The sequence below is a fragment of the Canis aureus genome, chromosome X, assembly GCF_053574225.1.
Source record: "Canis aureus isolate CA01 chromosome X, VMU_Caureus_v.1.0, whole genome shotgun sequence".
NCBI classification, from domain to species: domain Eukaryota; kingdom Metazoa; phylum Chordata; class Mammalia; order Carnivora; family Canidae; genus Canis; species Canis aureus.
In genome coordinates this window covers 28,130,680-28,151,646 of record NC_135649.1, presented here as the reverse complement: position 1 = coordinate 28,151,646, position 20,967 = coordinate 28,130,680, and the positions used below count along the sequence as shown (strand labels likewise).

General features: G+C 43.3%; 1 protein-coding gene across 3 annotated transcripts in view; it reads right to left on the bottom strand.

Annotated features, from left to right (window-relative positions):
- The window catches only part of TENM1 (teneurin transmembrane protein 1), a 794,498-nt gene that overhangs the window by 33,575 nt on the left and 739,956 nt on the right, over positions 1 to 20,967 (bottom strand). For all 3 annotated transcript variants that reach the window (XM_077888554.1, XM_077888556.1, XM_077888557.1), the window contains 2 exons: positions 11,203 to 11,569; positions 8,808 to 9,318 (listed from right to left, as the gene is read on the bottom strand). In XM_077888554.1, the coding sequence (XP_077744680.1) occupies positions 8,808 to 9,318; positions 11,203 to 11,569 (878 nt within the window). The remainder of the gene's footprint in view (positions 1 to 8,807; positions 9,319 to 11,202; positions 11,570 to 20,967) is intronic.

Sequence of the window (20,967 nt, the reverse complement as noted above, 5' to 3'; positions counted from 1 at the left end):
AACCATGATCCTATATACTCTGTTCCCATCCCGACTTCCCAAATTGACAGGAGTACATTTGGAGAGGAAAGATGAATAGTCCTAGATAAGATTGTAATTACATGGATAGATCTAGCTGGGAGGTGGCTGCCTGAATCTTTCCTGGTGGGGATTAGGTAGAATTTTCCACGGCCCTGTCCAGTTGCTGGGTAGCTGGAAAGTCATATTGCCTGATTTCCTTTCTGTGGCTGGACAGGCATCTTTGTTTTGAAAGTGTGTATCTGACTTTAACTCTATCATAAACAAAGCACTTGACCTGGAGGGCATAACGCTAAGTGAAAGATGTCAGACAATGACAAATAGTGTGTGATCTCACCTACATGTAGAATCTAAAAAATAAAAATAAAAAAAGGCCCACATGTACCAACATCAGAAGAGATCAGATTTGTGGTTACCAGACATGGGGTGGGTGGGGAAGTTGAAGGAAGGTAGTCAAAGGATACAAAAGTTCCAGCTTCAAGATCCATAAGTACTGGGGAGGTGATGTACAACACGATGACTACAGCTAACGCTGATGTATGGTACACAGGACAGTCACTAAGAGGGTAGACCCCCAAAGTTCTCATCAGAAGGAAAAAACCATTTCTCTCTTTTTTTGTATCTACGAGATGATGGATATTAACTAAACCTGTTTTGGTAATCATTTCTCAGTATTATATGTAAGTCAGGGAATTAGGCTGTACACCTTACATTTCTGCAGTGCGATGGGTCAATTATATCTCAATAAAAATGAAGGGGAACCCCCCCAAACTATCCCTGAAGCACGTTACCCAACACACAGACCCCAATTCTGGCAGTCGGTCATAACAATCACATTTGGTGGTATCTTAAGTGTTGGTGTCTCTGTCATTTATTTGGATGGCCCTCGGTCTAAACACAGGCCTACTTCTTTTTTGTGAAGTCATTTCCAAAGCGAGAGTGACAGGCGAAAGAACTCATCAGTGGCTAATTCCTACAACTTTGGAAAGATTGCTCAAAAATGGCTAAGAAATAAAGGGAGCCTTTGATTTCGTATGGCTTGCTTGAGTTTTTTTCTCTCCATCACAGGGGAATGCATGTTTCCAGACTGAATGTCAAAGATACAAGTTTAATCAAAACCTCTTATGCTGTGTGTTTCCCTTTGGTGCCTGCATCCTTTGGTGCAGAGTACAAGCCAATATGCTGCAGCTGATCCCCTCAGGCCACAACATGGCAGCAAGCCCCTCCTTCCCAGGGCTGGCAGTAGCACTCGCTTAACCAGGCCTGCAAATTCTGGCTGGTGAATTGTGTGATCAGGTGATGACCGTTGCCTTCATATTCATTAGAAGTGGGTCTGGTAAGAGGAGATTTGCCATCAGATTGTCCCTTCCTGTCCTGATTTTACAGAATTCCATAATGAGGGTCTCACAGGACACTGATCAGTGAAGTATTAAGTATAACTATTGTTTTGCTCAGCACCTCAATAGGCTGTGTGCACGTGTGTGTATGTGCACGCGTGCATGCATGTGCACGTGCACGCAGACATGCCCCGTTAGAGAAAAGACAACATTTATAAAGGAAGTTCAGAATTCATTCTTGTCCTTGAGGAGCATATAGTTTAGTTGGGGTAGGGTGATATTTACACATTATTAAAAATACATTTGGTCTGATATTTTCTCATAAGGGATAGCCTGCCCTTTTCCCTTGAGGACAATTTAAGCCAGAGCTAAGCCACGCAGAGTAAAAACTAGAAGCTCCCCTACCTTTGCTTTTTAAAAGATATTCAAGATTACAGAAGGGAAATTCATTACTTATTTTTTTAAAGGGAAACAGACCGTTTTTACCCACTCATGTCAGAAACCTGACCAACCTAATAATCATTCTCTAGGAAATACTGGATTCCCCTTCCTCACCAATAACTTCATTTGGCTTCCTTTGATTCAGCTCCAAGTCCATAATGCCCTTCTATCTCCACTTGTTCTTTATTCAATAAGTATCAGTCTTGTGCTGGGTACCAGAGATACAGTGCCGAATGAAATTCAAAGTCTAGTGGGGCAGATAAGACATTCACACAAATCACTCTAATGCCAGAATATTGCCATGTGCTTCTGCAAACAAGCTGTTGAAGCTCAGAGGAGGCAGAAGTCATTTCCAGCTGGGCCAAGCAGAGAGGAAGGAAGAGAAGGAGGTGGTATTTGAATTCTGGAAGGGAGGTAGAGCTCAATCCTTTGCTAGGTAGAGATGGGGGTGGAGAAGAAGGCATTCCAAAGAGAGGTGACAGCATGAAGAAAAGCATGCAGGTGGATGGGATGTCCATGAAAAGGACTGGGTTGTTGGGGCACAAGGTTCCCCCAGAAGGGTAGTGGGGGATAAGCCTGGGAGGCATGTTGTAACCAGAGCATAGGGGAAGTGGGGCACCAGCTTCTGGAGGAAAGCAGGCAGTCAGTCGAGAATGAAGAGGCACAGAGGACTTTCCAAGGAGAGAACAGTATGATTAAAGCAGTACTTTGGCGGCAGCAAATCTTGAAAGAGGATATGTGGAGCAGGGAGGCCAGTTGGAAGGCTACAGCTTTCATTTGTCTAAGAACATGGGGGCTTCTTGCCTTTCTTAAATGTGTTATGATTGTAATCATTGGAACGTGTCTTCCTTACTAGGCTGTAAACTTGTATCCACAGAGGACAGGCACCTATGTGACATCCATGCCCGTAGTCTCGGTATCTGGCAAGAGCAAGTTCTCGCTACGTCTACTTGTTGAGTGAGTGAAATAAGGTGATACCAGTGGAAATGGAAGCGATGGGTGGACACGAGAGCCAATATGCTTAGAGAAGAGACAGAGCCAGCGGTGGTGGTGTGGGGAGGCCAGGCCCAGCTTCCGTACACGTCCTGTGCACTCAGCTAATCTTCCTTACCAGCCCCCGAAACTTTTTCTGCCAGGAGACTCGCTTCCTTCTGTTTACTCCCTGTCTCTACTGTAGGTGTCCCCAGCATGACCCATGACAGTTCTGTCTGTCCAGTCTTGATCCTTATCAAGGCCATAAAGCACATACATGGAGAGGTGACTGAGCAAAGGTGTGGAGACTCTCTGTCTCTGGAGACCTGAAGGAACAGTTGACAGTTCTCTGTTTTTGCTTAACTGAAATCCTTTGCCTGCCTGAAGACTGGAGGCTGGACCTCATGGTGCCTTAGCTCCCTCTTTACTCTGAGATTCCAGAAAACACTGGAAACATTTTGATGTGTTTGGACTATTTACATAACCAGGTCTACATGGGAATCACATCCTACACCCAGGCAACTATCTCACCCAGAGACGTGGCTTGTTTACCTTGCTCCTCCCCCTACTTCCAATCTTTTTTGGGGGGTCGGTGGGATGGTGGTGGTGGGGATGTGCTAACAAAGTCTAGAAAGAGAGAGAATATGGAAGACCAGCGATCAAAAAATCATGTTAGGGCAGCCCGGGTGGCTCAGTGGTTGGGCGCCTGCCTTCAGCCCAGGGCGTGATCCTGGAGTCCCGCGATTGAGTCCCATGTTGGGCTCCCTGCATGGAGCCTGCTTCTCCCTTAGCTTGTGTCTCTACCTCTTTCTCTCTCTCTATGTCTCCCGTGAATAAATAAATAAAATCTTTTTTAAAAAATCATGTTAAATGCACAGTGTCTTCAAGTGGCTGGCTTTTGCAGAGTGCAAGGGCCTGTGGAACCGCTCGCTCAGCCTGGACCAGCAGCAGCGATGCACTGACGCTTTGGCCTCAGTGTGGGACCTTTCCATTTAGTATAGCGGAAGCCTTGGCAGGGGGATGCTTGGGAAACAAGCAAGGGCATCCTGGCTACTCTGGCAGCCTCCTGGGCAAAGACAGCTTGCCCGCTATGTGAGTTGCTGGGCCCCTCCCTTGGGCCCTCGCTGTGGCAGGGTCATTGCAATTAGGAACCTGCCAGCCCCCTTGGGCCAAAACCTTGCCTCATTTGGTCGGTATTCCTGCCTTGACAGTCACCTCTCTGTTAGCCATTTCTCTGCGGTCAGCTTTCCCTGTGACATTCAGGACGCTTAGGGGCAGTCAAGCATCAAGTACTAACACTTGGGGTGTGCAATTTTGATTCTGGTCCAAGTCAAACGGAATTATGAAAATCAATGAACTATTTAAACAACATCACATTACACGATACAAGCCCACATACTAGCACTGCACAAGATGCATTTTAAAATCCCATTTGGATGATACACTGTTCAGGGTCATCTGTGTCATTTCTCCTGCCCATCGCCACAGATAATCAAAAGCAGGATGGATTACTGGCTTAGCTACCTGTACGTGGCAGCCCTCCATCCTGCTAAATTTTGCTTCTGTCTCTGATTCTCTGTGTCTCAACTCAGAACAGAATTTCTGTTTCTACCTTGGCAAACTATTTGTCCCCTTTGGCCACAGAAGGCAGCTTCTTCACCTCAGGGAAATGCTCGAGTTCTTTCAGGAGGGCCTGGTGGCAGTGGCACGGCCATACTTTACTGACCTCGGCAGGGCTCTGACCCTGACTAGAATAGCAGGTCCAGTTCTGTGTTTCCCAGCTTCAGGAGGACCAAGAAAAACTCAAAGGAGTGTTCAGAACTGGCTAATGCATTGGAGGATAAAAGCGAAAGAAGTCAGATGTTGTACAGAGAAGACTGTAAGAAGGAATGGTTGCACTATGTAGATGGGGAAATTGCTCATTCTTTTCTGTGCAGTTAAGAAGGGACAGGGGCATGTCTTGCTGGGGACTGCTGTTTGGCACTAGAATGGATGGCTTCAGGAGGAAGAGGGACTTTCTCGCCATAGATACTTTTTGGTCAGGAGGGTTTCAGCATAATCCTGGTTGGAGTTAAGGGGGAAAAAGGAAGAAATGGCTGGTTAGCCTCTCTTTCTATCCCCTTTCCTGCTACTGGAGAGAAAATCTCACTTCCCAGACTTCCCACGGTCACTCTTGCGATCCCACAGCCTGCTTCTCCCTCAGCTTGTGTCTCTACCTCTTTCTCTCTCTCTCTGTCTCCCGTGAATAAATAAATAAAATCTTTTTAAAAAAAAATCATGTTAAATGCAGTGTCTTCAAGTGGCTGACTTTTGCAGAGTGCAAGGGCCTGTGGAACCGCTCAGCCTGGACCAGCAGCAGCGATGCACTGACGCTTTGGCCTCAGTGTGGGACCTTTCCATTTAGTATAGCGGAAGCCTTTGCCAGGGGGATGCTTGGGAAACAAGCAAGGGCATCCTGGCTACTCTGGCAGCCTCCTGGGCAAAGACAGCTTTTTTCCAGACTAGACACTAACATTGGACTAGACACTCAAAGGCCTGACTTGAGACCCAGCCAACTAGCAATGCGTACAGGCAAGGTATGTCCCTATCTGAGCCTCAGTAAAATAACTTCTAGTGTCTCTTTGTGGCTTCAAAATTCCATACTTGTCCCCATGTGAAGGCCTGCGTTGCTCAGCTCTTAAGAGGCACAGCATTGACTATTTGGCAATAGTGATGTTGATCTTTTTCACTCACTGCCAGCCCAGTCTGGTCACTGGAAGTATCCTGCTCGCCACACACTGCCTGCATCGATGGGCTGCCAGTGGAAACCAGGCATACAGCCTGATCTGACTACAACCATATTCTATTCTCTATCTAGTATCATCAATTTTTCCTTCTCTATGGGTCATTTTCATCAGTATACAAATATACTGTTATTTCTGTCATTAAAAAAAAACTTCTTCTGTTTACTTCATTCCCCTTGCCCCCAGCCCCAATTTCTCTGCTCCTCTTTACAGCAAACCTCCTCAGAAGGGCTCTTTTCTTCTTACATTCATCACATAACTTATTATAACCATGTCAATGTTATCATTTATCCTTGAAATCAAATCTAGAAAAAAGTTACCACAGGTCTGTAAGTGACGCCAATAGTTTTGACCCAAAGTTTGGTTAAATAACCTGCTATTGCATTTGAAGCTTCTCTCAACACAGTTGAATATTATTTTTTTTAGTTTTTAATAATTTTATTTTTTATCATGATGATTGTACTTTTTAATCTTCATCCACTATTTTTCCCATGCCGCCACCCACCTCCCCCCTGGTAATCACCAGTTTGACCTGTATAGTTAAGAGTCTGTTTCCTGGTTTGTCTCTCTCTCTCTCTCTCTCTCTCATTTGTTTTGTTTCTTAAATTCCATATATGAGTGAGATCCTATGGTATTTGTCTTTCTCTGACTGACTTATTTTGCTTAGCACTATACTCTCTAGCTCCATACATGTTGTTGCAATTGGCAAGATTTCATTCTTTTTTTTGAGTGATATTCCATTGTATGTACGTATATGTGTGCGCACGCACACACACACACATACCTTCTTTATCTATTCATCCACTGATGGATACTTGATACTTGGTCTGTTTCGTATCTTGGCTATTGTAAACAATGCTGCTATATCTCTTTGAATTAGTGTTTTTGTATTCTTTGGGTAAATACTCAGTAGTGTGATTCCTGGATCATAGGATAGTCCTATTTTTAATTTTTGGAGGAACCTCCATACTATTTTCTGGAGTGGTTGCACTCCTAAGAATTCTTTACTCCTTGTTTCCAATCTCTCTCTTTATTATTATTATTATTATTATTATTATTATTATTATTGAGATATAATTCATATACCATAAAAGTCACCATTTCAAAGTATATACTCAAATGTCACCTTCTTAATGAGGCCTTCTCCAACCACACACCCAAAAGAAAAACCTCTTCTGCCTCACACTCTTGATCTCCCTTACCCTGCTTCATTTTTCCATAGAACTTATCACCATCTGAAGTTCTGTACATTTTACTTGTCTCCCTCCAGTATAATGTAAGCTCTATGAAGGTAGATATTTTAAAGAAAACTTCTTTTAAAATTTTAAGTAGGTACCACAACCAATGTGAGACTTGAACTCATGACCCCGAGATCAAGAGTCTCATGCTGTACTGCCTGAGCCAGCCAGGTGACCCAAAGGTATGAATTTTTATCTGTTTTGTTTACAGCTGTATCCCCAGTATCAGAATACTGCCTAGCACAGAGTAAGTGCTCAGTAAATATCTGTTGACTAAATAAATGAACTAGTTACTTTTGCTTTTTTCCCCTCTGGTTTTGTTGAAGTATAATTGACAAATAAATTGTATCTCTGTCAAGTATACAGTATGATGAATTGATGACTAAATGAATGAATGGTTGAACTGGTTATTCTGAAAACTAGTTAATACTTCAGCCATTTCTTGTTGCTTGACTGAAGTCAACTGTTAGCTTTCAAAATAGTTGCCTAATTTTAGCTGTGGTATGATGTTGCATGAATTTTTGAAAAATACATTCTTATTAGAAACTTGATCTTTCTTCAGGGTGGTATATTTAAAAATTGGGGCTCTTGAGTCAGACTTGGGAGTCTAAATCCTGGACATCTGATTCATCGTGTGAATCAGAACAAATTAACCATTCTGTGCCTCAGTTTCCTCATCCACAAAATGGCATACCAGGAGCACCTATCCCACGTTGTTATTTGGGGGAATCTAATAAAATAATGTATGTAAATCACTTAGCCTGCTACTTGGCACATAGTAAAGCTTCAGTGAACAGTGGCTTTTATTACTGTTATTAAGATGTAAGAAATTTTTCAAAAAATAGGGTAAGGCTTGTAATAGAAACAACTGAATACATGTTTCTAAGTGAAACTAAAATAGCTGTCCAGCTTTTTTGTGTAAGTGGCATTTCTTTGGGAAATGATCCAAAATGTGAAGGCCAATTGTTTTGTCCGTTTCCTCAGGAGGCTTTCATGAGATTGGACATATCCTCTTCATATTCTCTGCATCCTCACAGAATAGTCACACTGGGAACCCTTCATACTTAACATTTCCACTTGTCACACTTTTCCACTTTAATGCCATTTCAGACTCTGGGTTCAGATTCCATAGATTATCTTCCCTCAGTAAACTGGTTAAAAATTCAGCAATTCCCTTTTGTGGAAAAGATGCTTGCCAAGTGGTGGCAGACTAGCTTTCTAAATGAGTTGACCTGCAAACAAGGTTGTCCATGCTTGAAAAGGCAAGGACAATGGTCTCTTTCCGTGTCATGACACTTCCTAGTAGCTTGCTGTCAGACACACCCTGTGTTAATTCCCAGTTAAACAAAGTCATTACAGATCCAGTCTGTGAATGCCAGTGTGTGCCAGATTCTTTGAATTATGCAGGGAAACCGAGGAAGCCCAAACCTGTATGGGAGTGTCCGGCTCTATGTTTCATGGAAGCAGCCAATGGAGTGCAGCCTCTCCCGTTCACATTTACTTTCCAGAGACCACTTCTTATATTCTAACTTCTATTATCTCCCACAGCAACTTATACTGAGTTGGGCTGAGCTAGGCTGGGCACACATTCATTTATTCATTCATTTAAAACCCACAGGGATCAATAAATACTAGTTAAGCTACACTGCCTCTTTGTTGCTTTAGAACCATTTTCTTAGTTTTGTTATTTAAATGAAATTTTACCTTGTTTTCCCAGCTATGCTGTAAATTTCCTGAGTACTTGGGCTTCTAGATCATTCCTGTCTCCCACAGTGCCACACCTGATTCTTCATTCGGTCTATGTTTTTATTATTATGCTCTGCAAAACTGCTCTGGAGGAATGGGTTTGAACCCTATGAGTTGGGTAAAATTTTCTCCTTGACTCTTTATTTTTTTTTAATTGTGTTTCTTAGGAGAAAATAGCATGCAACACCTAGCAATTACTAAGCCATTTTCCCACCATAATACAATGTCAAATAAAAGCCTAACAAAGCCTATGTTGAGAATGAGAAACTTACTCGTAAACAGTCGTCCATCCATTTTCATTACTTTTGGTAGCCAGAAGCCCCGTGTTTCCTGGATAGGTCATCAAGGCCAGATTATAGCCTTGGGCTGACACTCTTTTCAGAACTCCGTTGCTGCTTATGGTCAGCCAGTACACCTGCCCGCCAGGCACCACAAGCCACAGGGGCATCCCGCCTGCATCACGGCGAATGTGCACAGAGTTGCCATTGCTGCTGGTAACTGCACCTAAGTCACCTTCGGCATTGTAGGTGAAGTTATATACGTAGTCCCTTGTTATCAAGTTCAAGGTGTGCAGGTGGGTTCCATTGACAGTGAACTGATAGAGCTCCTGGTCAGCAGGTGAAGCAATCTCATAAAGGTTCATGTCATTCAGGTGGGCTTGGTTTCTGCTAATGGTACGAATTCGAACGTTCCCGAGGTCTGCGACATATAGGGTACCATCAGGTGACACTGCTAAGGAGGAAGGGGCCTTCATCTTTGCATCTTTGGCATAGCCACCATCACCTATGAAAGAAAGACCATGATTTTAATAATTGTCATCACAAGCATTTATAAGCACATAACCACATACAGAAATCACTGTGCATCAAGAATCATTTTAGGAGTGCCTGGCTGGCTTGGTCAGTGGAGCATGTGACTTTTGATCTCAGGTTGTGGGTCTGAGCCCCACATTGGGTACAGAGATTACTTAAAAATAAAATCTCTAAAAGAAAAAAATCATTTGAAAAGGAACAATTGGTGAACCAATATCCTCTGTATACCCTTCCCTTGACAAATTTGAAACTTATTCAGAATTCTTGAGTCAGTACCAGGGAAGACAAACAGTGAGATGCAATTATCTCGGTTAACACCAATTTTGAGAAATCCTCAATCCTGCTGTTCAGTATCTATTGCATCACAAGATACAAAAGCAGCAAATAATGGAAGCCACACAAAATGTGGCCAAGAGTTCCTGGGATTTATGCCTGTCAGTGCTGTGGATCTACCTTAGGACTTTCCGATGATACTGTGCCTAGAGGACCTTTCTTTGGCTAATTCCCATTGTCACATTATCAAAGTACACTAAGTCTGTAAGTGCAACAATGATTCAGAACATCAAATTTGATAACTGGAATAAACATTAGATTTGCTTTGAATGAAAGATATAAATTAGCAAAATAAGTATAAAACTAATTGTCCAGGAAAACATTGGAAATATTGATCAAAAGTCATATCGACCAATTTGCTCATTCTTGATTCCTCTGGCCCGAGAAAAGGCAAAGGTTAAGAGAATCTTTTGGGCCTGGACGAGCAGTTTAATAGGACTGCAGGTAGCATGGAGGGATTTCCACATCCCAGCAATAAATGTTATCTATTGACATTTAGAGGTGTGTTTGCTATCTGGAATATCTACTCCACGTTTTGGGGAAAAGATTCTTTTTAAAATATATATATTTCAGTTGGAAGTAAAGGGTACTATTTGCTAGGAAGAAAATTTTGGATATTTTTAAAACAGTGTTAGTAGCACACTGATGCCCTGAGAACCCTCCACTGTGGGATTTTATTTTGTCTTTGTATCTTCAACACAGTCTGCTATAGTCTCTTTGTTTTTTTTTTCTTTTTCTTTCTTTTTTTTTCTGAGTAGGCTCCATGCCCAACATGGAGCCCAATGCAGAACTTGAACTCAAGACCTGAGCTGATATCAAGAGTTGAACGCTTAACAGACTGAGCTACCCATGCATCCCTCTTTGGGTTTCAAATAGCAAGCACTATTAATTTGGAAACAAGTCACTTAGGGGAAGTCATTTTTCCCTTAGCTAAATCAGTAAAGGCAGGTTTTATTGTGTTTCCTTTTCTCCAAAGTAGAAATAGTATCATGATCTTACATTCATATAGTGATTTTAACTTCTTTTTTTTTTTTTAAAAAAAAGATTTTATTTATTCATGAGAGACACAGACAGAGAGGCAGAGACATAGGCAGAGGGAGAAACAGGCTCCCTGCAGGGAGCCTGATGTAGGACTCGATTCCAGGACCCCAGGATCATGACCTGAGCCGAACGCTCGACCACTGAGCGTGCCCCTGATTTTAACTTCTTAGGAGTATCAAACTTTTATGATAGTAGCTTATCCTCAATACAGCAAGGTGATATAACTGAGACAAGTGACATTTCTACCAGATGAGGTAAGCAAGTCATGAGGAGGTTTTGTGGCTTTCCCTGGGTCACTTGGTCAGTTGGTTGCAGAACAATGACCAGATACTAAGCCATGTGACCTCAACCCATCGCTTTCTCCACTCGCTCATACTAATGCTCACAAATAACACTTTGGTTTTCCTTTTGACTTTTCTGATATGCGTTTTTCTTTTGGAAACAGAGAGAGGGAGCTGCTGAATCGCTAAAAAGGTCATACCTGAAAAACAGTCACAGTTGGGATCAATTTTGCAGTCACAGTCAGTAGGGGCACCAGCTATGATGGAGATCTCTCCGTTGGTGGTGACTTGCTGAATGCGGTTTACTTTCCTCTCATCTGTTTCAGCTATGAAGAGCAGCCCGCTGTGGGAGATGCTGATGGCCCTAGCTGACTCCAGAGTGGAGTGAATTGCCACCTTGCTGACCAAGAAATGATCGATGCCTGGAACCTGGCAGTGAATGGGGCGCCCTGCAATGATCCGCACGCGCCTGTTCTCAGAAATTTGCAGCACAATGTTGTTATCCAAGACATACAATGAATTGTCCATGGGATTGACTGCAAGGTCTGTTGGCCACTCTAATCGCACCTGCAAAAAGAGCAGAACACACACCATTAGGTTACAATATCTTTCCAGGGGCAGTTTTAACTTGAAAGAAAAATCGGCTTATTGGTTCCCTTGTCTCATGAATTTCAGCAACATTGGTGTGGTGTGGCCAAGTTGGGGGTGGTGGTTGATTGAATGTTCTGGGAAACACATTTATCATTCATACCATTTCCAACATAATGTCAAGTCATTTTCCATAATTCCAGAAGGACTAGAGCAGTGTTTTTCGGAGTGTGGTCTCCAGATGAGCAGCAACAGCATCACCTGGGAACTTGTTGGAAATGGAAATTCTCAGACCCCAACATAGACCTATTGAATTAGAACCTCTGGGAGTGGGCGACCAGTCATCTGTGTGTGTGTGTGTTTTTAAATATTTTATTTATTTATTCTTGAGAGACAGAGAGAGAGAGAGAGAGAGAGAGACAGAGGCAGAGAGACAGAGAGAGGCAGAGACACAGGCAGAGGGAGGAACAGGCTCCATGCAGAAAGCCTGACGTGGGACTCGATCCCAGGACTCCAGGATCACGCCCTGGGCCGAAGGCAGGTGCTAAACTGCTGAGCCACCCGGGCTGCCCCTCATCTGTATTTTAATGAGCCTTCCATCATCTTCTGATTCATACTCAAGTTTGGGGACCAATGCTCTAGGACTTCCGTGTCACTAGGACATACAGATCTCTGTCACTCTCCTGTAGATACATGGAAGAGAAAGTCATAAAGACTTCTGGAAAACACAGTGCCAGAGAAACTGGATTTTACTCTAACAGCAACCTTTTGGGACAGGATCTTCCATTAACACAGACCTAACGTCCATCTTGTGGAACACTCAGGCACAATTTATCAGCTGGTGATGTGGGATCCTAAGTGGCAATGCCCTGCCCCCTAGCCTGACCTGGTTCACTCCACATCTCCTTTTTCTGGCATAGAGAAAAAGCCCACATGAGGACACAGTAAGAGGATAGTCATCTGCAAGCCAAGGAAAGAGGCCTCAGGAGAAACCAAAGCTATGAACACCTTGATTTTGAGCTTGTAGCCTCCAGAACTGTGAGAAAATAAATTTCTTTTGTAGAGCATCCAGTCTGTGGTATTTTTTAAAGACTTATTTATTTATCTGAGAGAGAGAGAGAGAGAGGGAATGAGTGGGAGGGGCAGAGGGGGGTGGAGAGAATCTTAAGCAGACTCCACACTGAGTGGGGAGCCGGATACAGGGCTTGATCTCATGACCTCAAGATCACCACCTGAGCCAAAACCAAGAGTCAGACACTCAACTGACTGCTCCACTCAGGCGGCCCTGTGGTGTTTTGTTACAGAAGCCCTAGCACACTAATACATCAGGTAAGGGAGGGATGCGTATGTCCAGCTTTATTCGGATGGCTGTGAGAGACCACTAAAGGGCTTGGAGTGTGACACAGAGGAATCACACTGGCTGCTGTTGAGACGATTCTGGAAGAGGAGATGGGAGAAGAGGCAGGCCCACATTAGGAGGCTCGAGCAGTGGTCCAGGTGGGGGATGATAGTGCCTGAATTAGGATGGTAGCAGTGGGGATGGAGAGAAGAAGATGGATTTAAGACGCGTTAGGGGCAGTTAGAAGAAAAAGGACTGGCGTGTGTGTGTGTGTGTGTGTGTGTGTGTGTGTATTGTATCTTGTGCCACATGCTGTGCTAGGCACCTGGGGACGAACACACAGGCCAACCAAACACGGCCCCATTCTAGTTCCTCCTGGACACAGTGGTCAGCCCAATATCTGCCTTGACATCCCCTCATAGCTATTTATCACTGGGCACTTTCTCAGAAAACTGTGTTCCATGTACTCTTCACCCCACCACTCAGTTATCCTATACTTTATTGCCCTTCTCTTAGGTTGGACAAAGGCAGTCCAATCTGGCCCATTCCCGGCCAAAATAGTAGCTGTAATGTGGCTACTCTTCTTGCCTTGAGTGAAAGCCCAGGGAAACTTTGGTTTTTCTCACTGAGTCCAAAAGTCTGAAAACAAGATCTGGTCTGCCATTGCACTGGGAAGCCCCCTCCATCCCTAGCTGGGAGAGGCCTTCCACTCCGTCAGTAATGACGCGGACAAAGGCCAGTCTGAGGTAGGCCTTCCCTCTCATGTCGCCTCTTAATGGAGGACAGCTGGTGATGTTGTAACATGGGCAAAGGTTGTCTGTGGCCTTCCCTCTTGTACCACTTGGGGCTCTTTGTCCCTGTTTCTGAGAGTGTCTCCCAGACACCCAGCAACCTCATTCTGCCCCCGTGTCTCTCCGCGTGCCCTCGACCTCCACAAAGGCTGGCCTTCCCTGGTCAGTACCATATGCCTCTGGGCAGCTAGGAATTCGAATGCTAATGGAGTATAAAGCGGAGCTGTGTTATGCATGTTCTACAGAGCCTTTCAGACTGAGGCCATTGGATAAACATTAAACACCAGCTTTAACAGCTCCCCGAGCAGTTTGCTGTGATGTGTTCCTCAGCACGTCTGTCTGAGGCCTGTGCCTGTCAGGGCCCTGCCACCGAGAGGGAGAGTGCGGGCCTGCTGCTGCGGAGGGGGCCAACTCCTCGCTTTGGACCTCCACACACTCTATCGCTCCTATACAGCAGCTGGCTGCGTGCACTGGTCCTATGGAGCACAGTCCCCCAGGAAATAACTTGGGGCTGGCTGAGGAAGAGGAAATGAATTTATTTCAGTACAGCACTCCTATTTTGATCAAGTCTGAAGTCAGTGACCCAGAAAAAACAAAGCTGGCAGAAATGACGTTCTAATTATCTCCACTCTGAGAGCTGAGGCCAGGGCAGAGGCCAGGGACAGCACACACCTGGCAGGAGTCAGAGAAGGACATGTTTTGGACTCTGTTTTCTGCTGTCAAAGCTGCCTCTGAGATAAAGGCTGGTGGTTGGAAGATAAGCTGTTAAATTCTCCAACTCCCCCAACCCGACTTAAGTCAATACTATTGGTGTCATGTTTATTAGATTTAATATTGCCTCAAAAATACACCAGCTATTGTGTCTGTTTGTTTTCTTTTCCATCAAATAAGTCACCCTCTGGCAGTTTCCTGTGACTAAAGTGGCCTTTGTGCTTCTGAAACACTTTCTATACTAGCTACACAGAATCCCTTTAATTCCCATTTGATTTGGCTGGGCAGCTTGTCTATGAAATCTGCTCAAATGAAAGATGTGTGGCTACTTAGTAGTCCAAGGTCTGCCTTTTCAGAACCTGGACCTTTTCACCTCTCTTAGGTTGTCAGTTCCTTTTATATCCTCCTCATGTTAAATACTCCCATTTCCAGGTAATTTTTCAAGGAACTGGTGCTTTATACCCACACAATAGAAACACTATATTTACTACCAAAGCATTTCCATAACACACAACATAACATATGGAACCGAGTCCTTGAGCTGATTCTGGCAGTTAGAATTAGCATCTGTTGGTTGCAGTGAGACCCTAGGATTGTATGTTACCAAGATAGGGCTAAGGTTAATCCCTGAGGGTTGCTGGCATTTGCCCAAGTGGTTTCTGGGGAGAAATAAACATTTCTTTTGGAGGTGGGATCAGAAAGAGATGTAGGAGGAGCAGGGAAGCTCTGGAATCTCTGCCTGGTGACCTGGCCTACAGGCAAACCATTTGGCCTAATTTGTGGTGGTTGCCCCACCTTGTAAAAATACGTTAATTTGTTTGAAATGTCAAAATATATTTATGCTAAACCAGTATTAAAGGTCATTGGTGTAGCTGCCAGCTCGGGGAATGTGCCCCTCTCCCAACAACATTCCCTGAGAAATAACCCTGAGCAAGAAGGAGAGCTTGGTCTGGATGTCAAGCCTTGACAGCACTATGTCTTCCTCTGCTAATTGAAAATCTGCCTTGAAGGGACTTGACTCTCAGGTCAGCCAGTTCCATGGTTGGTTTAAAGATCCAGCTAATTTTGACTGAAAGTAACAGTATATAAAGCAGCAGAGTCCTATGGGGGAAAATCCGTGTGTAAAAGCAGTATTTAAATATGAGCCCTCAGTTTGACTTAAGCTAGAATTTCCTCAGTCAAAACTTAACCCCACACTGTAGATGCAGACCATACATTGGATACTTGGGCTCTTTCTAACAGTTTGAAGGCCAATTCCTTCCTGTACTGTGAGTCACCCTAGGCAAATGAGGTATCTTCTGTGAGTGTCTGGTTTCCTCAGCTGCATCAAGGAAGAGAGGCTAGCAATAGTCTCTCTGTTAGAGTTACTGCGTGGATTGAGACAGTGATACTACTTGTCCACATAACATCCTTATGAATTTTGCCCTGCCCGTCCACCACGTGCACTACCATTGACTTAATATTTTTCTTTAAATTGACTTCTAGTATAAATAAGTGCTTCCCCTTCCTTTGAACTGATTCTAATCAATAACATCTATAATATTACAGGCTCGCTCATCTGAGCCTTTAATAAAAGTAACTACTGTTTATTGAGTGCTTCCTATGTGTCAGGCTCTTTGCATGGATTATGACTTTATATACTTAGAGCAATCACTCGAGAAAGAAACGATTGACATCCCCATTTTTAGATATGTGCTCATAGCCCCAGTGCCATTTGATTCTTCTGCTGGAAGAGTGGATGCATTTCTTCATGTTCTCCTCACCAATTCTGGCATCCCCTTTACCTCATTTGAATCCTTCTAAGGGTTGTTCTCTTTGGCTGAGAACTGAGAAGGTCAAAGCTTATTAGAACTTGAGTGATTCCTCGTTGTCTCTGTCACTTGTCATCTTTTGGTTCAGTGCATTGTGGGTGCCTACTCTGTATCACACACTATTATCAAGGAAAATGTATCACACACTATTATCAAGGAAAAGAAAATAGGTCTCTGCCCTTGATTAGCTCACAGTCAAGTGGGGGACGGCAGATCCAGAAGCAGCTCATTTCAATATAATGTGGCTAAAGTGCTATGACAGATGTTATGTCCAGACTGACATAGGAACACGGAGAGGGAGTTTGGGGGCAATAACTTCCAGAAGGTAAACATCAGCTTCATCTTGAAGGATGAAGCTAAGGCACTGAGATGAAGTCAAGTGGGAGGAGTGATTTCAGCAGAGGGAAAAGAGCAAATGAAAATAGGAAGATGAAACCACATGGGATGGGGGGAAATAACATGGGTCTGTGTTCCTAGAGCATAAAGTCAAAGCAAGGCATATAGTGCTGGTAAAGGAAATTTAAATGTTTGCCAGGGGCTAGGTATAAGTTTCTGCATTGAGGCATGATTGTCATCTGGGCCAGATCATTCTTTTTTGTGGGGGCTGTCCTGTACACCATGAGCTATTTAGCAGTGTCTCTGGCTTTGAGTCACAAGATGTCAGTAGCACCTCCCTGTGAACTGTGACAACTCAAAATGTCCTAGCCGAATGTGCCCTGAGGGCCAAAACTGTCCATTGTGGGGAACCACTGGACTAAATCATGGAGGGCTGTGTGTGCTAAGGATTGAGGACTTAAACTCTGGTTGAGGAGTCTATGAACATACTCACAGCTGGGGGGATGACATGGTCAGATTAGTATTTTAGAAACATCACCTAGGCTGAAGTTTGGGGGCAGGCTAGGGGGAGACCAGACGAATGCAGGAGAGCCAACTGGGAGGCCAGCTAGTCACAGACATTCACATACCAATATAGCCATCCAGCCAACCAGCTGACAACTATCTGAGGGCTGATCTAGACAAGTCTAGTGCTTGCCTTCATGGTGCTCAGAGTCTGGAACACTGCTTCTCATACCTTTTTTTTTTTTTTTAAAGCCCTTTGAGAATCTGATGAAAGCTACGTACTCTCTCCATAAGAAAAGGTTCAGATGTAGAAGAACGAAGGGGTTAAGAGCTCAGGCTCTGGAGTTAAGACTTCCTGGGTTAAATTTTGTCTCTTATTTGCTAGCTCTGTGATGTTGGCGCAAGTCAGTTAACCTGTCTGAGCCTTGGTTTCCTCGTCTAGAAATTGAGTATGGAAACAATATTTTCTCTCAAACATTTATTATAGGAATTGAAAAAAATCCACATAAAGCACTTAGCATAGTGCCTGGTACATAGAAAAAGCTCTATAAAGGGTTGTTACTTATTTTTTATTATGGAACATGCTTGTATGTCTTCTGATCCCTGTCTGACTATTGCAGTGTCCTGATTCTTTGTTATCTCATGAACTTTGGAGTGCAATTATATAGTAGTCATGGTCTTTCAAAGTTCCTCCTGCTTCTATGCCATTGGCCATTTTCCCTCTGTTCATTTATTCCATTCCTTAGGAATCCTTCTAAGCTATGTGTCCTCCAAGAAATGTGGCTTATATGGGGGTATATTATTTCACATACATCTGTCAGCCAATTTCACAGCTAATATTTTAGCTTATTACTTGGATTCCCCGCTGTTACTTGTAACAGGATTCTTGGTACAATTCCAAGGGCAGAACATGCTACTTTAATTATTTTCCTGTCTTCTGCCAATAAATATCTATTTATCCCATTTTTAGGCACTATGCTAGGCACTAGGGAGCCAGTCTAACCAAGACAGACTGGGTCCTGCCTCCACAGGGCTTACAGTCTTGTGCTGACTTCATTTCCTTCGTTTTCCGGCATCCACAAGCGGTTGCCGGTGACACAGAGTGGTAGACTATTTCTGTTTCATTCTATCCATTTCAAGAAATCAACTGTCATGAAAAAGCCTCAAAAACATATAGCATGCCTGCTACTATGCTTTACAATTGCCACCAAGTGCTAATAACTTCTTTTCCTGAAGTTTATGCTGCAGAAACCAGTGGTTTCCCAAAAGGCCCTGTCTTCCCATCCCAAACATGACACTTCTAATCTCCGTTCTTTACATTTTCAGCCTTATGGCTCATTTGAAAAACGACTGTTTGATTGTGATCTCTGAGGCCTCTTCAGTAGGAATTTCCAGGAAATGTATGATTATCTGTTCCGTAGTATGCCAGCCCTGGGGAAGATCCAGTGACGGGACTGAGTGCTCTGTGCCAGGTGTCCTGCCAACTCCACGTTAGGTTTCCCCATGCTTCTAAAAGCTGACAACTCCAGATTGTTAGCATCACTTTTTGTCAGTTTTCAAATGGCCTTCTCATTTCTTGACACTGATACTGTCTGAGCTTCTTCAAATTTATAAAAGAGGGAAAAAGCCGTCTGGACAAAGTTTGCTTTTCTGCAGTTGGAAAGCAGGATGACACCTTTGAGAGTGACGGCTCTTATTGATCTTCCTTTTAAAAAGTGGAAATTATTAGAAGATGAAATACACCAGGATTACATGGACTTGTCAACCGGCAAATTATTTCCCATTTTCTCAGATCCACACTCTTGTGTTTCTCTGAATAGCAGCTGGAGAGTTTGAGGAACCTCTCAACCTTTGGTCAAATGCATCAGCACAGTCTGTCTTCATAGCTGCCCAATCAGAAAAACGGGCATTTAAGTCACATTATTCACTGCAGATGAATAGTCAGGATCATTCTAATCAAGAGTTACAGTGGGACTGATCTTTAGAATCATTGTGCTGCAGAACCTACAGATTAAAATTACAGCTAGTCCAATGTTCTTAAAACATTTTGGTAGTAGGGGAACAAAGCAAAGCAAAAAACAAACAGCAAAAAGCTTCAAGGCACTCCTGGTGTATTTCATGTGCTAATAATTTCTACTTTTTAAAAGCAAGATCAATAGGGGCCATCATTCTGAGAGGTGTCATTTTGCTTTCCTACTGCAGAAAACCAAACTTTCTCTAGATGGCTTTTATAAATTTGAAGCAGCTTAGACAGTATCAGGGTCAAAACAAAATGTTAAATTTATGGTTACTAAGATGCCTGTGGCAGAGACTACTAGTTCTAGGCCTACTCGATCATCCATTTACTCTTTCTTCCTTAGTAGTAAATCCCCAATTTTTAAAGGAAGATTATTTATTTATTTATTCGACAGGGATTGAGAGAGAGAGAGAGAGAAAACACAAGCAGAGGGAACGGGAGAGGGAGAAGCAGGCTCCCCACTGAGCAGGGAGCCAGATGTGGGGCTGAGTCCCAGGACCCTGGGATCATGACCTGAGCCAAAGGCAGATGCTTAACCGACTGAGCTACTCAGGCACTGCCTCCTATTTTATTTATTTTTTTAATCTGGACACATTGTTATCTACAACAGAAGATGTTCCAGTCTTATTTGCAATTCTCTGTAGCTATGTGATATAGTTCAAGGCAATAAGATGTTAGAGAAGTATGGAAGTATCCACATTTGTATTCATTTATTTTTATTATTATTATTTTTTTTGAGAGAGAGAGAGAGAGAGAGAGAGAGAGAGAGAGAGAAGCAGAGGAGGGGCAGAGGGAGAGGGAAAGAGAGAATCTTCAGCAGGCTCCAAGCCCAGTGTGGAGCCAGACAGGGGCCTCGATCTCACAACTCTGAGATCATGGCCTGAGCTGAAATCAAAAGTCGTATGCTTAACTCACTGAGCCACCTAGGCAACCCCCCGTTTTTTTTTGAAGAATCCAAACTTTTAAATTGATGCTTTCAATGGCTGCATGAGGAGAGCTGACCCAACTGGAAGGAGCCTCTTTGCCCTTCCTTCTGTTCTGCAATATGAATATATTGGTTGAGAATTTTAGCAGATGTCTTGGACCATGAGGTGTCCATGAAAACAGAAGCTATGTGTTGGGATGGCAGACGCCTGGGTCCCAGATGATCTCATGGAGCTGCCACCGTAGTCCTGGACTATACATCTAGTCTGGCTGCTAGTAGTGCTTATGTCACCGTTATGTTGGGGGGTTGGGTTTCTGTTTCTCTCAGCTTAATCTAATCGCAAGGACGAAAATGTTCTGTTAGGTTTTGTTCCTGACCAGTGTTACTGACTATACCATTACGGTTAAACTGTTCTAACAAATTTCTAGTTCTATGTCTCTGGATAGATCACCAGTGTTTGCAAAATTAAATTAAATTGAAATAATGTCTGAAAGTGACTGACACATATGGCAAAGTCCACCAGGGCAGCCCTTTGTGAAGAGGATGACCAATAACTTAAACTTAGTGATTAACCTCAAGCATTCTTGAATACCCAGTGCCCCATCTTTGGGTACTTCAAGCTGCTTCCAGCTTCATGACTCATTCAGATCTAATGTGTCTTTTTTATACTATAAATATATGTTTGCCTTCCTATGTCTTGTACTAGGTCTGTGAGTCCTCAAGGGCAGGGATGAGGTCTCTTTCATTTTTGTATTCCTACTATCTGGTATTACAGTTGGCAAATTTGTTTGTTGAATGAAAACATTAGTGTCTCATTGATTGTAACATTTTCAGTTCATGAAAGCATTTAAATATTATGAAATACAAATAGGCTGTAAGAAAAACTATTTTTCATCAACATGTGTGAGTCAGTAAATCTGGGTGTCCAGAGATCCACTGAGGT